Source organism: Pundamilia nyererei, unplaced genomic scaffold (assembly GCF_000239375.1).
Source record: "Pundamilia nyererei isolate P.nyererei 1_Seehausen unplaced genomic scaffold, PunNye1.0 scaffold00210, whole genome shotgun sequence".
NCBI lineage: Eukaryota > Metazoa > Chordata > Actinopteri > Cichliformes > Cichlidae > Pundamilia > Pundamilia nyererei.
In genome coordinates, this window is record NW_005187611.1 from 654,485 (window position 1) to 678,398 (window position 23,914).

At 45.0% G+C, this 23,914-nt stretch overlaps 1 protein-coding gene across 2 annotated transcripts in view; it reads right to left on the minus strand.

Annotated features, from left to right (window-relative positions):
- Positions 1 to 6,329: 6,329 nt before the first annotated feature.
- ccdc120a (coiled-coil domain containing 120a) overlaps positions 6,330 to 23,914 on the minus strand; it is a 37,166-nt gene continuing 19,581 nt past the window's right edge. For both annotated transcript variants that reach the window (XM_005747990.2, XM_005747989.2), the window contains exons 2-11: positions 16,134 to 16,319; positions 15,864 to 15,981; positions 15,645 to 15,772; positions 15,186 to 15,299; positions 14,808 to 14,949; positions 13,801 to 13,857; positions 12,922 to 13,018; positions 11,956 to 12,752; positions 10,364 to 10,640; positions 6,330 to 9,798 (exon numbers count right to left, since the gene is read on the minus strand). In XM_005747990.2, the coding sequence (XP_005748047.1) occupies positions 9,693 to 9,798; positions 10,364 to 10,640; positions 11,956 to 12,752; positions 12,922 to 13,018; positions 13,801 to 13,857; positions 14,808 to 14,949; positions 15,186 to 15,299; positions 15,645 to 15,772; positions 15,864 to 15,981; positions 16,134 to 16,181 (1,884 nt within the window). In that variant the 5' untranslated portion in view covers positions 16,182 to 16,319 and the 3' untranslated portion in view covers positions 6,330 to 9,692. The remainder of the gene's footprint in view (positions 9,799 to 10,363; positions 10,641 to 11,955; positions 12,753 to 12,921; positions 13,019 to 13,800; positions 13,858 to 14,807; positions 14,950 to 15,185; positions 15,300 to 15,644; positions 15,773 to 15,863; positions 15,982 to 16,133; positions 16,320 to 23,914) is intronic.

Genomic DNA, 23,914 nt, shown 5'->3' on the forward strand with positions numbered 1-23,914 from the left:
CCTGATCCCAGACGGGTCCACTGTGAACCGATGCGGGTTTGTCAAGGAAACGCCATGCTGACCTCAGAGCGTGAGCCACCACCTGCACAGACAGGATCAGGTTTTAGATTACACCTCAGTCCAGCTGTAACCGTTAGACAGTTCATGCACTCCATTACACTGCAGAGTAAGCAAACAGCTGCACGGGGCCCAACAAGGCCCTCCAACAAAAAAACATGTGGCTGTGAATGAATGATAGGGTCGCACGGCTCTGTGTTCACAATCGTGTAGTGAAAAAAGTGGTCATCAATCAATTTTTATTATATTAAAAAAGCAAAGACATGTGCATTTGTTTTTATTGTAATGACTGATCAACATTTCTTGCTTTGTCTGAGACTAAACCACTGCTCTGGTGGAGTCAGACCAACCAGTCTTAACTGGGAGAGCTCTTTGATTTCACCCATAAATAAAGACATTAGCAGTGCAATCTGGTGCATGACCCATTCAGCAGAATTCAGGAAATTAAGGGCCTGACTCTCACAATTTCCTCCAGGACCCCCACATGAATGTGCTCCTTTCTATATTATTTACACCCGTGTGTGTCAGTATGTAATGCAGGGGTGTCACGCATGCAGCCCAGCCTGCCAGAGGGTCTGATCCGACACCCTGGATGACTCTGCAAGGTGAGAAAATTGCAGAAAAGTCTTCAATAATTTAATCTTCTTAATAAAGTAATCTGCTGTTCTATAAAAACATCAAATAAAATTGTTACTTAGACCTAAATAACCCCACCTGAGCTTTTAAAGAGCCACTTAAATCTGTGAAGCACATGTAATGTCAGCTCGATACAAGCTGTTTCAACTGCTCTTCTGTTATGTCTTCTTATATACCTTAAAAGGATATCCATGTTAAACATCCCCAGCTACAAAACACATTTACGCTCTGTTAAAAACATAAAATTATTCTGATGCAGAAGGAATATCAGCCAGAGGACGACCCCGGAAAGACCTTTCATATGCTATAACCTGTTTGTCCAGCCACCTGTCCCACGTGGTCCTCTGACCCTTGAGCCCTGAAAGGTAACTCAAAGTACTTTTCCCATTTTTCTCCAGTGACTTATAAGCACACAGATAAAACATGTTATACACATTAAATTAGTGCATTTTCACTGCTGAATCTATGTTTTATCTCATGATAATAAAGCTTAAAATTAATTATAGAAAAATGAAATGTTGGCTGTAGACTGTCACACCTGCAGTGGATCTAAACCTGATTCATGTGCAGTTTAAACAGAGCTTACATGTGTTTTCAGTCCTGGAATTTTATTAAGTTATAAGGGCTCAAATGTGTTCTTGCTTGGGGGTCTCTAACTCTGAGAACAGCCATAATATGAAGGGAAAAGTTTCCATTACTTCATTAGAAACGCTAAAGTTATTATATTAAAGAAATCAGCTGATTCTGGGGGATCACGTGGAGGTATTTTCAGCTTTTACTGGTTTGACACTAATCCAAAGATTATTACGCAATGCTTTCATTGGCCCACGCTGAGCTGTATGTGACCATGAACTAAATCACACACCCCCATGTAACCCGATTTGATTAGTGTAACTTTATACGTATTATAAGTGTTGTGAGCAGACAGAAGGAATGTAGGTCTGTGATATATGTAATAATGGGACAAAATGTTGTTATATAAGGTCAGTAAACGTGCTGTGACATACTGCACACTGTTATATAACGTTAATAAACGTATAGAGATTATACAACATTAATAATAAGATCCTTGCTCTCTCTCTCTCTCTCGCTCATTTACTATCGACCAGGGGGACCGGCTCCACTTTAACGCCCCGCAGGTGTCCTGTCGGTGTTCCGGGTACTCTGGTAAACACTCACCCGGGTTCAGCAGCAGCAGTCGGTGACCTGTTGAACATCCACAGTCGGTGTGTCGGTGTACAGAGTCCAGCTCCGGTGTGTTAGCTCCGGTCCCCCTAGCTTCTAAGTCTCCCGTGAACACTGACCGTAACAAACGGCTAACGGCGCGCTGTCGCGCAAACTCGTTTATAACACTACTGCCGTTCGCAGAGTGTCCTGCCCTCCCGCCGAGCAGCTCTCGACCCGGACTCGAACTTTACTCCGGGCTGGGTGACCCGGCAGCGGACCCACGATTGCTAACTGAAGCTAACTGCTAACAGGAACTTTGTTGTTTCTCTGATGTGGACATGAAAAGCGCACGAAGTTCCGGGTTAAATCGCTCCTCCTGCTTCACAGCCGCCCGGGACAGACGCGCGCACGACCCGCCGTCACTCCTCCACCAACTTCTTCTGCTACACTGAACCGGCGTGAGGACGGTCACACCGGCGGAGGCAGAGAAAAGTTCAGCATCCGTTTACCTGAGCAGCGGCCCGCGTCCGGATACCGACACAACGTGCCCTGAAGGGCGGGCCGCGTTCCGATACTGAGGACGTGACCTCCCTCTCCTCCTTCTGCTTTTATCCGAACAAAATATAAGTAGCTGCAGGGTGGTGGGGAGGGGGTGTGATATTTAAAAAAATAAATGAAATAAAACCTCTGATGGTTGGAGGTTAAAGTGATACATTTCAAATAAAATTATTTAAAGTTTACAAAATTAACTTCTAAATTAACAATTAAAAAACCTTGCAAAAATTGACAAATTTATGTAAAAAAAATACTACCAAATTTCAGACAAAAATATGGGAAATTTATAAACTAAAAGATGAAAAATAAGTTTTTGAGAAATAAATTTGCAAATGTACAATGAAAAGACGTAGCAATAATTGGAAATTTATGAGAAGAATAATGCCAAATGTCTGAGAAAGAACTGCAAATTTCTGGTGGAAAAAAATAAAATAAATAAATAAATATATATACATATAAGGAATAAACGTTTTTCTTTTTTAAAAAATACAATTTGAGTCAGAAAGCCTAAATTCTCTAAATAACTTCCACTTGATAGAAAGAACATGAATTTATACCCAGTTTCACCAGGATCATTTATACATTTAGATCAAAATCTCTCAGGAGACCTGCTCAAAAGTAGCAGTCATACACTGAATCATAATGAAAACAATGCACATGCAAAATTATATTCAAATATAACAAAAACAGCAACCGCCACATCCACAATTCAGCAATACCTAAAAACATGTTTGTCATGGAGGTGTCTTCCATCCTTTGTATACAGTTTATAACACAGTGATTACAAATAGCAGCAATAATGAACTTGAGTGTTCATTTACAGGTAGCTCATAGTCTTCTGCTAATTCTTTAGTTGCATTAAACAGACCTTAGTTTGAGTTAAAAGGGTTTAAGATTTGTTCAAACAATGAACTCATTTGGTTTCTGCTTTGCATATTCTGTCACAATTACTTCCTACTGCTGGACCGCACACTAAACACATCAGCACTTTGTCAAGCAAACTTGTTCAGCTGGTTATTTATGCAAATATGTGATCAGACAATCACATGGCAGCAGCTGAATCTATTGAAGTAAGCAGATGTGGATAAGACGACCTGCTGAAGTTTGAACAGAGCATCAGAACAGGGAGGAAAGATGGCTGAAGTGACTTTGTACATGGCACAGAGCGCCTTTGGATCAGGTGACCCTGAATCCTCCCTTAGTTATGCTGCAATAGGCCGAGGCTGCTGATGCATTGAGTGTTTCTTCATTAATCACTGTGTTTTTACACCACTTTGCATTTAATTATTATTTAGTATTAATCTCTGGTTCTCTTCCTCAGCATGTTTTTGTCTCGTCTTCCTCAACTAACCCCAACTGTTTGAACCAAATTGCTGCCCCGCCCTGAGCCTGGTTCTACTGGAGGTTTCTTCCTGTTAAAAGCAAGTTTTTCCTTCCCACTGTCGCCAAAGCGCTTGCTTATCGGGGACCATGTAATTGTTTGGGTTTTCTCTGTATTATAGTAGAGTCTACTTTACAATATAAAGTTCCTTGAGGCAGGTAAGACTGTGTCCTTAGACATTTTTTGAGTCCCTACATTGTCAGTATTATTTTACTGTGCACGCAGAAAAGTTGTTTCAGACACACTGAACTACAGATGTCAGTGAATTTTCTTTTCTCAGATCATTGTTGGCATCGTGATGTTTGCACACTTGCATTTACTTGTGAGAAACGAGTAAAAACAGCCAGGAAACAAGAGGATCTAACACTTACTCCCCTGTGTGACTGCGCTGAAAAAAAAATCCAACAATAAAACACTGCAGATCTAAAGGAGGAGAAATCTTTATTTAAAAAGCACCTGCTGACAGCCTCAGGCTTTATTTACACCAAGCTTCATTTCCATCATGAAACATCAGAAAGAGTTCAGAGTGGAAAAAGTACAAACGACCAATAGAAAACCTTTTTTTAAACAGAGTTACTGTACAGCAGAAAAAACAGACTGTACACAGTGCACCTGAATGCATCGTAGCAGAGCCACAGTCCACACAGTGGTACTACAGCTGGTCCTGGACCTGAACTGGGACGCAGAATGGCAGCAGGAGGCCCCAGAGCAAAGAGCTGTACTGGAGACTAGTACAACTTCAGCAGTACAGGAAACAGAGCTTTAACCTAAAAATCCAAGTACTTAACTCAGCTGGAGGAAATTTACTCTCATACTGAGACACAGAAAGAAAGAAATGTTAAATCATCAAAATACTGTACAGGGTTTGGTTGAGAGAGGCTCCACTGAACCTGGACATCAGCACGTCTGCAGTCCTGGTCCCTGAATACTAGCACTGCACATTACCAGTACTACAGCAGGAGTACAGCACTGCACTCAAGCTAATACTGGTACTGGAGAGTACAGAATGTGACAAATATTCAGACTGGTACCACACCATTATATCCTGGTACTGCAGTAATGCAGTATGTTTAGTGGCGCTGCAGTATTATGTACAGGTAGAGCAGTACGGCAGCTCGAACAGTCGTGAACACGCGTGCTGTATTTACATCGTATCTTCACATGTTTCTGCTTTGGTGTGAGCGTGGAGTGAGGAGAGGGGCATGCTGAGACTTTCTGAAGCCGGAGGGTCACATGACCAGACAGAAAAATAAAACTATCCAACACCCTGCCTGGATCTCTGGAGGTCGGCGATGCTTACGCAAAATATGACTGAAACGTTTTGCAAACGTGCCTAAAAAATGCAAACAAATGGCCCTGATTTGGATTTGGCCATTACCCACTCCCAGGTCAATACAACATTCCCAGTCTCTGCCGAATCACCTGCTGCTGAATTCCTTAAATTCATTTGGTTTCCATTGAATGTTCTCCCTCAACAACGCTTGATAAAATATGATCCTTGGAGACTGGAGAGAATATGGGCAGGCCTGTTAGTTTTTTAAAGAAAACCAGGCGTAGCTCATCCTCCTAACGCTGTGGGCTCTTCCAGTAGAGACACTATTTGGACTTTAAACTTCTTACACTGCTGGAAATAGATTTATTCTCGTGCTGAATGCACCCTACTGTTAGTTGGTCTATTCAGCCATACCCACAAACCATTATCGATGACTTTTCCTAAGCAGCTGGCAGGTTAAATACTCATTCATGTCTGATTCAACAGTATTAGAAAATAGCCTGAAGCTTCAGCTTCATAAGGCACCAAATCACTCTGGACTGTCTCAAAGATGGCTCTCCTACATGACACCAGACATCCAAGAGCTGGAGCAGATTAAAGACCACTTTATGTATTTGGGTAAGTCCTGGAACAGTTCTGGGCTACAGGTCATGTGTGAAAACTGGAGATCCAGCTCTCTCGATCCTCAAAATTAAAGTTGACGTTTGCTCTCTGAGCAAGTTTGAGATCCACACTGAAATCAACAGAAGAGCGCTGGAAACAGGATAGTGCTAAATGAGAGAAGCCTACATTAACGGGGACGACAGCCAAACTTAAATCAGATATGATTTTTGCTTTTGTGATAGAACACAAATCTGATGTTTTCACCTTTAAAATGTCTTAAAATCTTCTTCTAAAGTGAATCTGTGACCTGAGAAACTTTCTTTGATGTATCGTAACCTCTCAAGTCTCAGTCTGATCTACCGACTTGGTCTGAGTTTGTCGTCATATTGGGTCATGTGACCGCGGCTTCATTGTGGGGGAAGCTGGAGGTCAGGCCGGTTTCAGTGAAGCTGAATTTAAAAATACAAAGCTGGGACTGGGTCAGGCAAAGCTGCAACTTATGAAGACAACCGCACGCTGAAAGACGATCAATAAATACAGACAGTAGGAACGTGTGGACACAGATCCTGATCAATAACTTATGGATTAATAACACTGACTTCACAGCGCTGAAAAAGCTGCATTTCATTCACGGGCATTTTTATAAAACCTTTTTTCTGGAGCAGAGTACCAAAAAAACAAAAGAAAAAAACAGAATAAATTCAAATTCATCGATTAAACAGTCACTACTGTGACGACTGTGACATTTCCTGATTGTCGCTGCAAATGCTTTTTTTTTTCCTGAAAGAGCGATAAAATTTGCAAAGGGAAACTTGGAACAGCTCCTCTTATTGCTTCAGTCGTCCTGGACTTGGAGTCCCGGTCAGCTCAGCAGGACAATGGCTTCACTGAGGGCTCCGAATGGGGCAGAAGGTCTGAGTGGTTCTTGCAGCTTTCCAGCTGCTGATGCTGTTTCTCCACATCTGGATCTCATTTAAACCACAAATACAGAAACCTCCAAAGCGATCCCTCTTAATCAATCGAGTGTCTGATCAAACAACTCCTGGTTCCCTTAGATGTGACTATTTTCGTCTTTCTGCGAGAATAAACTGTGTCGCAGCTGATGACTGTTTCATTATGGATTCATCTGCTGATCATAATCTGGATTCACTGTTTAAAAAAACATGAACAACAAAAACTGGGGAGGGGTTTCCAGTGCAGGAACTACAGGTAGCTGTGGGGTATTTTCCTTGAATTGGTGCCTCATTCAACAAAGAGCCTTTACACTTCCTGTTAATGCAAAACCCTCAATGAATGGGAGTCACCGGAGCCAAATCGCTTAAATATTTATTAACTCTTCTTCTGTAATTTTCACAAATGCAAACAACTTTCTCAGCTGTCACTCTGCTAATGTGTGCCAACTGGTCTGTTAAGACCTTATGAAAATCTAGAAGCAGCTGTTTGTGGTGCATGAAGGCGACTCATCTCAGGAGGCTGCCGAACACCTAATAACTAAAAAAAAAAAGATATTTTACCACAATCCAAAGTTTCAGCTCCATAGAAAAGAGTATTGGAAACAAATGAGAGAAGCCTTCACCAAAGGGGATGGCAGCCAAACTTAATTAGTGTCTTTTGCTTTTTATAGGAACAGTAGTTGAACATTTTGAGGGGATGCCTGTGATGTCTTGGTGTTCTACTGATGTCTAATGATAAACTGAAGACTTCACCTTTAACATTTCTAAAAAGGATCCAGTGACCTGTGGAAGAGCGCCATAGAGCCCCACTCATTGTGGGCCATCTCAAGCACATTCCCTAAAGGAGACGTTTACCGACCATGTGCCTTTGTTTTGCCCTGAAAGGAGTCTTCCAGGTGTGGTTCTGACAAAATATGTGCTAGTCGTTCAAATTCTAGGTTCAGACTACAAGAGTTTAAGTTTCCTTTGTCACATTTGTAAATTACTCTCTGGGGTTAAACTGCCTGGAATGGGCAGCTCGGAGGCCACGATGCACCAGGATTCATGCATCGGCTAAAGCGTCGACTTTGCACTCGGGAATTAAATACTGGTTTATTTGTGATCTGACTGAGCTGGACATGGGCTGGAGTCATAGTAAAGCTGTGTGAGTTGCATGTGTGAAAATGGCTCTTTGATAAGAAACAGCTGCCAGGGGTTAAAATAAAAATAAACTTTCTGCGTTTGTAATTTCTCACTGCAAAGTGCTGCTAAATTTAAAAACTTTACCATAAAACCTCTCCGGTGTTCCTGCAGTGGAAACCAACAAACTATCCAAACCTTAAAATGATTCGAAGTGAATTACTAAAATGCAAAGTGTCAGATATTCACATTTCAAATCCTTCGACTCGGTTAAAAAGTCGAGAAACCAAATGAACCTTTCAGCAGTTTGTATCGGCTTTTAAAGTGTCCCGTTTGCAAGCATCCTCGTTTCCAAGTATCTAAAGTTGTCAGATAAATTAACGCGTACAGAAAATATTTCCCTTTTCGGAGGAAAGGCTCGTGAGTACGTCAGCTTCTGTGAGTCCCTCTGCAGCAGTGAGGTGGGAAGCTCCGTTTACTTCAGAGGATTTATTCTGTTCACGTTTGGTTTCTACTCGAGGGCTCTGCAGCTGCTTAAAGCCACAAACAGCAGCAGCGACAGTTCAGCTGGTGTCAGTAAACTCTGTGCTCGAGTTTTAGTGCAGAGATGTTGAGTCCAAACCGGGAGAACGCTGGAGAACCTCACCGCGACGCTCCCTGCCTGGACTCACCTGAGGGATCGACAGGTCACCTGATCAAGTCACCAAAAAGTTCTTTTTGCGCTTTGCTGGTTGGCTGCAGGTAGCTGGTGATGTCATCTGTCTTCAGAGGAGGTACGTCCTCCTCGTTGGTGTTTTGAGAGTCTGATTGTCTAAGCACAGTCTGAAGGGTGTAGGAACAGAGCCACGGACACCTTGTTCAGTTTCTGCTTTAATCTAAAACCTTTCAGAAAATGGCTGCATCTCTGAAAGGACTCCAGAAGTCTTTGTTCTAGCTATCCCAGAAACAGGAACCTGTGAGAGACGCCGTATCTCCATCTTCAATCTGAACGCCTGAGAAATAACGACTTCCACAAAAGCAGAGAATCGTCTTCGGCTCGTCCATCTGCAGCTTTTAACAATAAATCTTAAAATGTATTTGGAAAAGACGCGTACAGCATGTGGCTGGTGTTTCAGCATCAGTCTGATGCCACCGTAGGAACCCGGACCTTCCTTTCTGAACAGTTACGGCTGCTTTTGGCCACTGATCATCGGGCTGAGTTCGTTTCTCTGAGAACTGCGACTCCATTGAGCGAAGAGAACCAAAGATTTGGCCACGACCATTTACGTCGCTTACATGTTAGAAACTAAAATCCCTCAGAGTGAAGTAGCCGTTAGGATAGCTTGAGAAATCTCAGGGCAGGTCGTGCATGTGAACATCTCTAATTAGTCCAGAAATGTAGCATCTTCCACAGCAGATGACACTTTTGGTGGCAGTAATCAGGGCGAAGCAGAACGAGACAGATTACTTTCTGAATCCAGACTTTAATGCCTGCAGGGGACAACTGTCAGAGGAAATCGCTCAATCTTCTTCTTTGCAACACAGATTGCTGCAGGAACTTTTTCCTGTCATTAGTTCCTAGTAGAACTGATGTTTCTGGAGAGTTTGGTGGAAAAGCAGCTGTTGACTTAAAGTCCATCCCTGATAGAAGAAGTTCACCGAGCAGAGCAGCAGTGACCCAAGCAGCGAGGAGCAGGTCCAAGGTGGGAGGAGGGTTGGACCTCCTCCCTCCTTGGACCTGGTCTGGGGTTTGGTTCATTTTTACAAACAGAAGCTCGACCCTGAGGGCAGACGAGGACGAGGCAGGCGGGGTTTTCCATCCTGTACGATCAGGAACTTCCATTCATCAGTACCAAGGTGTGTTTGATTCAGACACCTGGACACGCATTCCTTCATACTGCTCATCCCAGGAAGCCAGCCTGGAATTAGTCCCTTTGCCTGCCTCTCAGCATCGTGATTGGTTGCTGAGTCAGACCAGAGTCCCAGGAGACGGTTGGTCCATCGGCGGATCTCTGAGAGGGACTTCCTGTTTCTGAGCAGGGAACGAGTCGTGGTAGAGCGAGCCATCCACAGACCTGTAGGAAGGACAGAAATGGATATTTACCCACACAGCAGGAAAGTCTTCCTAAAAGTCGCCTCAAACTCATTGCGCTGCTTTCGTTTGACCTTTTAGGTACTTTAACATTTGTTCTCATTTTAAATATCACTCTTGCAGCTTCAAAACAAACATTACTGCTGAACAGAGGATAAGAGTTCTTCAGGGTTCGGACCGACCGCGGTGACCAGCAGGTTGGAGCGGATCTGTAACGAGGAGGCTTCAAGGCTCAAAGCTGAGGAGAAGCGCTCTCTGCTGAATACGTTTTGACTAATTTACACTGATTACCATCATCGAGCTTGAGGATAATCATGTTGGAAGATCTAAGCAAGTTTTTGCTGCCGTGTCTGGAATAAAGAACCTGCTGTGATCAAAGACGAGTCGGACGCTCCGGCTTTCAAAGCAAAGACTAGAAGTGAAGAAAAAGCGTCCTTCGAAAAAAGGATCAAGTAGATTTTAGCAGGTTTTTATGATTTTAAATCTACTTTTAGTCCGGACACATTTACTTCTGAGTATAAAGGGGGGCGTGGTCATCTGACCCATACCTGCCGTGCAGCGGGTGTCCGTGGAACGTGGCTGAATGCGGCAGCGTGTGTTTGTGATGCGGCGCAGCGTGATGATGATGATTCGTGTCCGTCTGATAAGCCGACTGCTGAATGACACCGTGTGTCGTCCGTCTTCGCTGCAGAGCCCCGCCTCCTCCCGCCTGACCTTTGACCCCTCCATTCATCTTACTGCCGTTGGTCCCTGCGGTCACCTTTCCATTGGCCTGGTTCTGGTGGGAGGAGCCTAAGGTGTTCCTTAGGTACCAGTCCCTCAGACCTGTCAATCACACATCAACAGCTCATCACAGTTTCTGCTCCATGGAAACTTCTCCCATCACCACACTCAGAGCAAGTTTCACTGAGCTGACTGTCTTTAATCGTCAGCCATCTCAGCAGGTTCAGTCCAACCTCTGAATCTCCTGCAGACTTTAGCTGTGTCTAGGTAGAAGATATGGTTTAAAGACTCTCAGTATAACCACAGTTGTCAATGACACCCACATCAAACCACAGTGGTCTGTTGCACTGTTACGTGTACTGAACCTTAGATTACACATTTAAAAAAAATAGAGGAAGTCACTTAGCTAACCGATCACTCACTGGTTAGCTAAGCTTCATGAACGGGTTGAGGTTTCACTCTGATTCTTTTGATGGTTACAATCCGGGTGTTTTTAAACCACCTGCCTCATTATGTGTCACACGAGCGTGTGGTGACAACAGACATCTGTCTGAATACACAAACCCCGTTTTATCTACTAACTCAATAAATGAACATCGGGTTGCATTAAACAAGTGAAACTAGAAATGAGGTCACAGAAGGAGTGAGCGCCGTTTACCCTTCTATTTAAACTCTATGGTAGTGCGCCTGAGACTTGATAACAGACAATAAAGTTGACTTGATGCAGTGTAGACAAATTGAGTGATGAAACAAACAACAGGCGGTGACCTCCAGTTTACACTGAGGCAGTCCCCGGCCAAGTGGGAAAGAGTGGGAATAGAATTAGCACCTCCAACTCCGGGACTATGGAGTACCCTCTCAGAGTCCAGGATGAGTTGCTTCCCCAAGTGGAAGAGTTTAAATATCTTGGGATCTCGTTTATAAGTGAAGGGAGAGTGGATCGTGAGACGGACAGAGGGATTGAGAGCCAGAGTAGAGTCCCTGCTCGGTGGCTCAGGATGAATAGGATGCCTTCTGGACGCCTCCTAGGTGAGTCTTACCAGGAGGAGACCCTGGGGCAAACCCAGGACATGCTGCAGAATCACGTGAGGTCTAGAGAAGTCTTGGCTTCTCTGCTTAGATGATTGCCCAGAGATGCAAGCGTGGGTAAGCAATGAATGGATGAAGCAAACATATTTGTGTTATTCTGTCTGACTTCCACCAGGTGGCATCACCTCCTCACTGCAGTACACCAGTAGACAGTTGCTGCTGCACTGACCCAGTTTTATCTCCATCCCATGAAACATTCAACACGTTTGAGCTTCACAGCTTCACAGATCAGCAAACATCAGGAGGTAAGAGAGGCTGAGCTGTAAGCTAATGAGCCCAAAGCCTCCGTACAGGAAGTGCAGAGCAGCTAAAGGGTAACAATACTCACCTTCCAGGGCGAGGGCCTTGTGGAGGCTCCTGGTGGCCTCCTCCAGTTGGGAGTCCTGGTTGGGGGGCAGCTGAGGGGGTCGGGGTGGCAGCAGGTGGGGGTGGGGGTCAGGCTGAATGGCGACCAGAGGGGGATTGTGGGTATCAGTCTGGATCTGCTGCACCGGGAGGAACGGACCGCACGATTTGGTTCGGGTTACCGTGACCCGCCGCTGGTCGCCTTGGGGGCCGCGGTAGGTGGGCGGGGCTCCTGATGGCTGCTGGGAGTAGCCATTGTAGACTACCTGCTGCTGCGATGTGATTGGCTGTCTGTGGGGCTGAGAATGCTGTCTCTGCAGCTGCTGCTGTTTTCCCCAAACATAGTCCAGCAGGACATCGCTGTACCCCGCTCCTCTTCCTCCTCTGTCTCCCCTTCCTCCTCCCCTTCCTCGCCCTGCACCTCCCCCTTTTCCTCTCCCATCGCTGACTCCATTATTTGCCCTCGACCGTCCGTCTGTCAACGTCTCTGAGTTCCAATACGCACCGGCTGTGCTTGTTCCTCTGGACCCCGGCAGCCCATTTACCCACAATCCCCCCTGCTGCACCCCAACATCATCCTCAGGAGGGGTGATGCGGTCCAGGAGGCCATCAGAGCTGTTACTACGGCGAGCTGCATTAGCCTTGAGTCCTACCTCCCCTCCTGCTCCAGGGTCAGACGGGCCAGAGGAAGAGGAGTCCTGAGAGCGAGGGGGAGGGGGAGGGGGAGGAGGTTGTGAGGGAGGCAGTGGGAGGGGCTTCTGGCTGTCCAGATGCTCAGTTCTGAAAGACAAAAGGAAATATTTTCAGTATACAGAGAGGGGGGGGTTGTTCGTGCTTCCAAAACCAAACATGATGAGGTGACGCTGAACATGAAACCTCAAGAAATCTGTGAGCTCCGATCATGAGATCACAGACCGTGACACAAATGTGGACGTGCTCTGAGCTGTACCTGTGCACGGAGTTCCTCCTGGTTCTGTTCTGATAGAAAACCTCCACCGGAGACCCAGAAGAAACCAGCAGGGGGCGACACTGAGACACACCGTCATCTGCCAGATACATAGACAGAAATTTACTTGTGCTAGAAATATTAACTTTAATTGAAATCTATACCTCAGTTCAACTTATAAAAGCTGTCAATCGCTTATATTTTCCTTATGATATTGTAAGTCAGGATAAAGACAGCTGTAACCATGGTAACCGTGCACAATGAAGATTATGTCAGATATCACGATGTTTGTAAGACAAGCAGGTCTTATAATTTAAGGACATTTAATTTCGGAACAGTGTAGCAGGGAAAACATCACATTCATAAACACGACCTTTAAAAAGATCGATAAACCTGCACATTATGAAATAGATAAAATAATTAACTGATTAACTGTCTAGTGTTTGCCTGATGTCTAGTATACAAAATGTCTTATGATAAAAATACATAGAGAGAATAAAAACATGTGTTAAAAATTAAAAAAAACGCTAAATAATCAAAACATCCTATGCCGAATCAGTCTGTTCGCCTATTCACTGCCAGCAGCCGTGCAGTTCTCCAAAATGAGAGCAGAACTGCATTCAACTTTTACTGTTATTCCTCCTGTCAGCCAGCTGAGGGCGCTGCAGCTACACTACCAGTTTTACAGTGTGTTTGCTTGTACATCCATCTTTGCGAGGACCACTGAGAGCTTCAGAGTGAGAGCAGGTCCACAGCACAGACCTTCTGTTTCAGGGTTACATCAGAATCGGGTTTATGTTCGGGCTCAGGAGTGTTGGAAAAACATTAAGTGATGGTCCTCGTACAGATAGAAGGGTGTGCGCGCGTGTGTGTGTTCATTACCATTGTCGTGTCCTGTTGAGTCTGATGTCGAGCTGCTCTCTGACCTCACTGTGTCGTCTGGAAACACACACACACAGAAACAGAGTAAGAATAAAAGCAGGAAGACGCTGGTTTCCTCATCTTCCTGAAACAATGGCTTCTCATCTACTGCCAGCTGTGAGTGTCTCCATATGTATGCATGTGTATCTATGTCACATCTATCGCACTGACTGCGCCTTCTGCGTCTTTAGTCCTTTGAAGACCCTCCAAAGAGGACGGCTTTCAGGAAACTGATTAATTTAGTTGTGAGGTCAGTGAGTGTGATGTAAACAGACTCATATCTTTGACTAGAGCTGATTGCAGGGTTTTACTCGCTGCGTGAACGTTACATAATGGACTCAAATGAAAACATGCGAGATGTGATAGTAATGATGAGATTACAAAAAGCAAAAACTGTATCCCCCTTCTCTCCTCACGTTGACCAGTCCCAGCCTCTGACCACTCGCATGTGAACAAACCTGCGCAGATAAGAAAGGCCTTCCATGTCCATGATGTGAAAGTTCTCCTCACCTAGGAAGGGATTAGTGTGTTTGGGCATGAGTGAGATGCGAAGGTAATGTCGGAAACCTGTGAAGTGTGTGTGTGTGTGTGTGTGTGTGTGTGTGTGTGTTACCTGTGTGGGTGTGTGTTCTGTGTGTGTGTGTGTTACCTGTGTGTGTGTGTGTGACCTGTGTGCGAGTGTGAGTGTGTGTTACCTTTGTGTGTGTGTGACCTGTGTGTGAGTGTGTGTGTGTGTGTGTTACCTGTGTGTGTGTGTTACCTGTGTGTGAGTGTGTGTGTGTGTGTGTGACCTGTGTGTGAGTGTGTGTGTGTGTGTTACCTGTGTGTGTTACGTGTGTGTGTGTGTTACCTGTGTGTGTGACGTGTGTGTGTGTGTTACCTGTGTGTGTGTGTGTGTGTTACCTGTGTGTGTGTGTTACCTGTGTGTGTGTGTGTGTGTGTTACCTGTGTGTGTGTGTGTGTGTTACCTGTGTGGCAGCCTCTGTGGACAGTCCTCTTCCCGTGGTGTGTGTGTGTCTGCGTGTGTGCGTTGTGCTCAGAGTCGCTGTGTTTCCTCAGAGCTCCGCTGAATAAATTTTTCTTCGGCTTCGAACGCTGAGCGTCTTCCTCCTAAAGAAAAAACACACGCAAATACCTAAAGGTCACACCAACACATGCACGCACAGGGATATACAAACAGATATATACAAACTGCCTCAGCTTGAAACACACATGAAGGTGAAAACTGTTCCATCAACAACAAACAACACACACACACACACACACACACACACACAGAGGGGGACAGTAAAATTCTCCACCACTGTTGAAATTATTTAGAGTCAAATCACTCCTCAGCTCCTCACCTCTACTCGACACTTCCTGTTTCCCTGGCGGGACGTCCCACCTCTCCTACGAACACAGGGGGGCTTCTCCCCTGCCTCCAGGGGGAAATCACTGGGCACTGCACCCGTCAGCTCCTGACCCAGGAAAACACAGGAAAACCCAACTTACAGCTATCTGGCAGTTACTTTAGTCATTGTTTAAGTATAAACTAAGGTAGAGTCGGCTGAAGTAATCAGAGGTTGGGGACTGGACAGAGAAGACTAGTCAGAGACATAAAAAGAGCATCTGCAGATGTTCAAGCACCAGATAAAGACATCTGAAGACCACGTGGAGAGGACTAGTTGCAGAGAGGGATAAAAGGATTAGTTGGAGAGTGAAGAAGACTAGTTAGCTGCAGAGCTAAGAAGACTTTGGTTTAGGTGGGAATGCACTGTCAGTGTCTTAGTCATATTGTCATCTCTTTTTATGACATCACTTACAGCTTCCTGCAGACAGATGCGTCTCAGCTCAGCCAATCGGCTGCTAAGCAGCGCCTGGAGACTCCGCCTCCTCTCCTGTAGCTCCACCATTCGCTCTCTCTGCTTCCTGTCTGGGCAGGTGAGAGGGTCTGCAACATGCAAGCAACACACACACGTAAGAGACAGCTAACAGACACACTCGAGAGTGTAGCATCACCACATGTCAGCGTTTATTCTCACCAGGTGCTGAGATGAGTTGACCTTTGACCTCCATGGCTTGTGTGTCCCATATGCCCTCTCCACCTCCTCCTTCCTCACTACTCGACTCCTGTTCACCTCCCCACACACTCTCTCTCACCTGCAACACGTTGTCATCACAAATAAAGGTTAGTACTGCAAGCAAGCACAGACTTCCTGCAGTCCTGCAGACACTGACAAACCCTGCTGCTCGTGTGATGTCAGCACCATGTTTTGACAATTAGCCAATCAGAACCTTCGGGACTTTCTCACCTTGCGACTGGGTTCATAAGAGTTCCAGTAGTTCACTCCTGTGGCCATCCAACAGTCAGAACACAAACCACAGCACCGCTTCACTAATTGGGCATCTCACTGCTCGGTTAGCTGTTAGCTGACGGTGAAGCTGCAGTTCCAAAATGGGCCTGAAGAGGGAGGCAAACAGTCTTCAGCGCTCCTGACCTAGGAGAACAAAAGCACAAGAAGAAAAAAAAGAAGGTGGTAGAGTGAGGACCAATCAGGAAGTCAATAAAAGATTATAAGCTAAAGTTCAAAACAACAGATTTTCTCTCAAAAAGTCACAAATACTATCAAAGTAAACATTTTAAAATGTAAAAACTACGTGCAGTTAGCTTGAACTTAGAACCTTAACAAATACATTTACACGAGAAATTGCCAATGAAAAATAAAGGTAGAAAAAAAAAAACCTTTCTAAGAAATACTTGGAGTGGCTCTGGCTGAGCAGGCGACCCTGCCTGGGTTTGATTCCATCCTGGACCATTTCCTGAGACACATTTCCTCTTGCCCTCTCTTTCTCTTTCCTGTCTACTCTCCTCTATATCTGTCCTGTCCAGTAAAGACCAAAAGAAAGAAAGAAAATCACCAACTCTGGAGGACGAGGTCTCATTAGCAAACTACAGCACAAACAAATGTTTAAATAGCGAAACATGTAGGTGCACTTTCAGCTGCTCCTTTATTCACAGCGCTCGCCACGGCAGGTAGCTCTGCACGCTTGATTTGGCCAATTTATGTATACTCCATATGACTCTATATGTTTGCATCTGTGCATTAAGTGAGCTGTTACACTCAAGCAGCATCAAACCTTGCAGTTGTTTGGCCACATGTTGGTGGCTGCAAAAGCCAGTAGCTCACCATAGACTCTCATTAAAATGTGCAACTTCTCAGCATTAAAAAGCACGTTTATTGGCTGGTATGAAGAAAGGTTTGGTGTCTGTGGACAGCTGTACAGGGGGGATTTTTAATAACTGATCCATCTGCATACGGGTGAAGCAGATGTAGCTGCTCGGTGTTTGCAGGGTCTCACCTCAGCTAAAGGCAGTCACTGAACTGGACCTCCCCAATGTTTTTGTGCTGCTGTTGCCTTTTGGAGCGTTTTTAATGGAGGATCAAATAACACGGCTAGCTCTGTGATACAAACGTCTTTATTAGCACCAATTAGCAGGTAGGTGTGCCAGTGTGTTGCACCCACAGGGACACTGTGGAAAATATCCTGACCTGGTTCTCACAAATCTGTCTGATGTTGTGGCTTATTTGTAGATGCTTCCAAGCCTTCAGCGGCCAACAGAGAAGCATCAATCTCGCCCACCTGATTTGACCCAAACACCAACAAAACGTTTGGATTCACATTTTAATTGCAGATTTGTTTTACATGCAAAGAAAGTGCAGGTAAAACCTTAAACCCATTTTCTGTTTGACTGCAAAATAAAGACACAAAGTTCACACATAAATGCTTCATACAGTTTTATTCTTTAAAAGCTCAACGTGCCCTAAAGTAGCCGGTCTCTGCATTTTTACCAAGCAAACAGGAGAGGATGTTGCATTCATTAGAGAATGAAACAATTACATTTGGTGCTTTCGCGAGAGTTTTTACAAAGAAAACCTACAAATACTTTGAGTTCATGGTGATAATTAAGTATGTCAGCCACTAAGGATGACTCAGAGGCTTTAATAGTTTGGAAAAGGCAAAGCCTTGAAGATCCTCGGGTTAGGGATTCAGTCTGTGTTTGTCGGTCTCTAAACTGGGATTAAATGCACAATATGAGCAGAGATACGATTTAAATGGATCTGAAACAATGAAGTATTTTCTCGTGGAGCTTCGTGATTAAACGCGCAGGTTTGTGTGCTGGAGCTGCAGACGGAGAGAGCTGGCTCCAGATTTACTGGGTTTAAAGGAAAAATGTGGAGAGAACGGCGAGTACTGACATGCCTCAGACAAAAGACAGACACACAACACACACACACAAAGGTTTATGTGTCAGTCTGTAGCCAAAACAGAGAAAGACCAAAACACACGAAGCCCATTTACAGTGACAGCGTGGTCAGGCGACAGATGTTTGAAGCTCGTGTGACCTCTGCATGTCTGTCTGGAGAAATATTATCTGGACCTTTGAAAATCCAAATTTTAAAAAAGAGAGAGTGAGAGCTTAAGTAGTATCCTGCCTTGTGATTGGCTGGGAGCAGGTGTTTGATCTCTTCCTGCTGGTTGGAGGAGTGAAACCGAGAAACATCTGCATCATCAGACAGCAGCAAAGTCACAGCACGATGGAAACAGGCTCTGAGCGTTTGTAACATTTTTACATGTAAACTTTAACCGTCTCCAGCTGTTCCTCTGGTTTTAGTCAACATTCATCAACAGTTTTTTCTAATCCAACCACATGTGCAACACTGACTGATGACAGCGTCACTGCGTTTAAACCTAATTAGTTCAAAAGCCCACAGAGGATAAAAACACACCATGCAAGCCTCTTTGTAAGAATAAAGAGGTTTTACATTTTAAATGCTGTCAGTGGCAGACTGCACGTCCGGAGCATGCAAACGTTTCCTCGAGGAACCTAACAATATTTAGTAAAAATCACAAATAGGTTCATGGATCTCTGAGAATCCACACTGCAGATGTCTTTCTGTAGTGTTTACAGGACTGCGTTGTGCACATACAGCCTCTCTCATGCAACATCTACCTGCCTGTTTGAGCATCTGTTATAACAAGGCAATCAAGACCAGAGCAAAAGGTAGTTTTTCTAGCTTTAGATCTGTTCAGATTTGATCATCTCCTGTCCGTTTGCCTCCTAACAGGGATTCAATACTACAGAAAATCTTATAAAACCACAGCACGACGTCACTTCCCATCCTGGAAATGTTCCAGCCCAACAGAGGAAAGCAGACACGAAGAAAACAACAAGGAGTCTGAAACCTCTGCGCACTTTTACCCTCCAACTGGAGGAGAACGAGATGTCCTCCGACAGCACAGCCCTGAGAACAGGAAGTGGAGCCCAACAGGAAACAGGAAGAAGGAAATGAGTGATGAAAAAAAAAAAGGGGAAATTGGGGGGGATGGGAAGGACTGACTGGGAACAGCTGAAATGGTTGGTAACACTGGTGTGATTCACGCCACAGTATCCAGCAGCGGAGGATAAAATTCAAGTTTGTGTAGAAATGGCGAGGATCAGAGAGGCGGAGCTTATAGCATTATCACCGTCTTCTTCACACAGATGTTGAAACTGTGTAAGGAAGATTGCAGCAGATGGTTTGACGTCCTGTTTCTTTGGAAAGCTTCCTGTAGAGCAGAGTCAGTGTAGGGAGGAGGTCAGGGTGGATGATGCAGGATGTTCATAAAACGTTAAACTGGCTTTTGTTGTGACCAGTCAAACACATCTACTGACCCAGCTGCCCAGGAGGACAATAAAACAAGAACTAATTTGCAGTAAAGCTTCATTTGTTGACCGTATACGGACGCTGAAGTTATTTCAGTATTTTCAGACTGCTTCTTGGAGCCATTGGTGAGTCAGGCATGCAGGGACGAGTGCCAGGAGTCCACCAGGAGACGGAGGAGAAACAAAATTACAGCCTCTACTACTACAGAAAAAAAGAAAAATGTACAATCTGACACTAAGATCATTGAAAAGGGAAAAGAGCAGCTGTACCTGACATTTTCCTGCCCGAGCTGGCAGCTATTGTGAAAAAACGGGTGTGTGCACCAATTTTGGTACCTGTATCCACTTGTGAGCAATTTTCATGACATATGAAATCATCTGCTGCACGAACTACACCGATCTCACCGAAACCATGGAGTTCGAACACGGCTTTCACTGCTCGGGTATTTATTTGCATGACATTACAGAGGGGACTTTTATAAAAGCACAGATGCAGCACTGATCGACATCTGTGGGAAACACTGGATCTGGACTTTAACGTTAATCAAGGAGTTTTTCCCTCAAGGAAAAACAAACAAGTGTGAAGATGAGCCAGAGCTTACTGACGGGGTTTTCTGACACCAAATGCTCTGTCAAATGGTCTCCCCCTCCTCTCTGTCCTCCTCCACCCTCCTCTTACATTCCTGAGTCCTGCTGGGTCGAGTCCAGACCTGCAGCTCCTTCCTTCATCCATCAGCGGCTCGATTGATCGGCTTCAGCTCGTCCGTCTCCTCACGCCGCGATGCGCTGCTGTGATGAAGTGAAGTCTCCGAGACAGGTTGTTTGTGCTGCGAGGGCGACACGCACTCCTTCCCGTCGGCGTCCTTTGGTGTTTTGTTGCATCTCGTCACCGGAGGTTTGCTTCACATCTGTTTTTCTACTCTCACACACTCACAGCCTGGTCTTTGACCTTGTTGTCTGTGTGTGTGTTTTGGGGGAGGGTTGGGGTGTCACTCTCACCTCCCCTCCCCCCTCTCAGGTGTTGCAGGCCTGAACAGCTGATCTGATAACAGCCCGCTGAGGCCAATCTGTTTCCAGTCTGAGTGCCTGCCCTGATCTCTCTGAACCAGCACAGCCTCCATCATCACTGCGAGGAGCAAACGCTTTCAGAGCCTCGACGCTCGCCCACGTCACAGTTCAGGGGTCGGATATACGAAGGATGCGTGCACACAGACGACACACAAACACGGCTTTTTGTGTTAAAAGTTCAGAAATCCAGAACAAGAACTACAGCTACATCCAATTTTCAGCACTGAAGACTAAAAACGATGCAGCTCTTCTTTTAAACCCTTACCTTCTTCTGTAAATGATTTAATAACTGTAATTAAACGGATTTAATTTGATAGATTCACACTTCGTCGTCTCTTTTGTTTCAGTCGTGAAGCTTTAACAGCTGCTGCCTCCATTTATTTTGTGCCTTCGGTAGTTTTTCATCCGCTTGTGGCATCAGATCTGAGATTACCCAAAACTCATTTTTCCTGAATGTCTCGCCTTTATATTCTGCTTCTTCTTTGCTGCTGACCTAACATGACATTCATTCACAGCTAAATGTGAAAACATGAATGATGCTCGTGAACATGCACAACACTCCAAAATGATTGGAATTCACAAAAAGAGGACCAAGCACACGTGAAGCTTTATAAGTCAAACAGAAAATGCACAGGTTTCTGCCTTTGTGCACTTTTAGTCATGAATCTCTACAGTTCAATGCGTCTGGGCCGAGAGGTCTGCACTGTGAGGACTGAACCTCAGGTTTAACCTGCGCCTTCAACGTTACAAAGGTGGGTCACTTCTTAGCCGTGCATCAGACTGGCACTCTGTCCAGGACGTGCTCTGCCTTTCGTCCAATGACAGCTGGGACACACTCCAGCACCTCTGCAACCGTGAACTGGTCAAGTGGTTAAGAAAATAGATGGTTGGTTCACTTCTTATCAGCGCGCATCATTGTCATTTCGTCCCGTCTTCCTCCCTCAGCTGGTCGTGGCAGATGGCCCCGCCCCTCCCTGAGCCTGGTTCTATCACAGGTTTCTTCCTGTTGAAAGGGAGTTTTTCCTTCCTACTGTCGCCAAGTGCTTGCTCATAGAGGTTGTCTGATTGTTGGGGTCTTCTATAAATAAAACTTTAGTTGAATTATTGGAAATTATGCTGCAGACCTAACTGAGCTGAGAACTCGAGATAACGTGCGTAAAACTACCAGCCAATCAGTCCTCTGGAAAAAAATCCTGGAGACTTCCATGCTCAGGGAGTAAGAGGATCAAGGTTTTTGTCTTTCCTGAATGACAACCAATAAAAAAAGAGATTCACAGAAGCAAATTATTCCTTCACTCGTGACCCCCCATCTCCCCCACCACGACCCAGAAGACTCCAAGTATATTTCATTGTTTTATTAAGCCTAATAATTGCCATATTTCCTTAAAACAGGATACCTAAACCTTGTATTTGTTCATCTTGCAGGTAAAATTCTTCACTTGCTCTCAGACCGTTTAAAACCAACAAGGCTGCAGCTGAATAACCATAATAACCTTTATTCAAGCAACAGGCTACACATCTGTACTTGAAGCCAGTTCTTCCCTTGTATTAATGAAGGAGCAGTGTACCTGATTACTGTTTCTAGCATTAAATGAACTACAGCTTAACTAACCACCTCTCACATGCTGCTTATTCATATTTTTCCAATACTTCAGTTTGATCTTTGTTTGTGAAACGCTGCCAGCAGACCTGTTCCTGTGATTGTGACAAGATGCTGATAGTTAGACTGAAAACCCTGAGCTGACACATCCAGCTGATAACAGCCTTCATGTGATTGCTGACTGCTGATCTTAGGTTAAGTGAAGCCAGATAAGGCAAAGATATCCTGAGCATGCTGGACGTGCTCCAGGATTCGTCCTCCAGATTCTGCTCAGACTCACAACTGTGGAGTTTTACTCGCCCACAGAGCAAGACCAGAACCAGAAGAAACACGTCGGGCCAATCAGCATCTGACGTTCGCCGCTAACAGCAACATGATGTAAACAGAGAGGAGCTCATGATCCCAACAAGTCAACAACAAATCGAACATTTAAAGATGAGAGAGATTAACACATCAAATGCACAGAAGAGGCTCAGCACTTCATACTGAACACACACACACACACACACACACACACACACACACACGGGGAGAGTTGGTGATGAAAGGCTGCAGCTGCAGACAAAGAGATGCAAATACAGGATTTAAATATTCAGCAGAGAGAGATGGATGCTCTGTGCGTGTGTGTCCTCTCTCTGCCCTCACACTAAACCAGGAGATCACAGCAGCACTAATCCTGTTATCACGAACACTCTCAGCAGGAACTGAACCACGTCTCCGACCCTCTCCGGTCCAGTACCGGATCGGTGCTGCGTGACAACGGCTTCGGCTGCATTTACATTCATCTCACCAAACTCAGGCAGGAAATCAGAGAAACACGGCGAACATATAAATCACGCTGCCCAGAGTTCACCGATCGTGTCCTCGCAGCAGCAGCGGGTTCACACGAGTCTGTTCCTGCTATTCTGTCCACCCCACCTACACATCAACCATCAACTCTCCTCTAAAAGTCACCAGCAGTCTGAGTACAGCTCAGTCACGGACCGGCTTAAAATTCAGACATCCGCCACACGTTCACCTGCATACAGCTGACTCCTGACGGAGAGTCCAGAAAGACCACAGGTTTGTTCCACACCGTGTCACAGCCACAGACGTCCACTAAAAATCACACATCTGTCATAAATTTACAGAGCACCGACTCCTTCCTGTGATCCCCGTCCATCAGAGCTGTTTGATCTTCACCATCAACACTCGTCTCTGGTTCCAGGGTCAAGGAGACGACATGTTTAATGTGCTCTTTTTTTAATTTTACCTGATGAGCCCGGTGAGTTCACCGTATCTAAAGCCCTGATTACAAAAATCAGACTCTGTGTAAAATCAGACTTTAAATAAAGAGAACACACTCATTTGAAACTCTTTAAAGCCCAATTCTTACTGCATAAAGGTGACACAGGAAACGTTTAAACTTGGACGTTTTTACTTTCAAATAAAAATCTGCCCATTTCTAATTCGGTGCCAGGAACACGCTCCAGTAAAGTCGGAACAAGTTCCCCGCTGTGATTCATCACCTCTCCCTTTTGACACTGCTCGCTGCATGCCTCCCATTCTTCTACTTCAGGTCTCCTTTGTTGCAGTTTTTTGTTTCATAATCCTCCAGCTGGTACAAGTCCGGACTGCAGGCAGGCCGGTTTAGCAGCCGGACAGTTTCCCTTATTCGTGTGCAGAATGCGGTTTGGTTTTTGAGTTACTGAAAAAAGCAACACCCTCTCTAAAAAAAA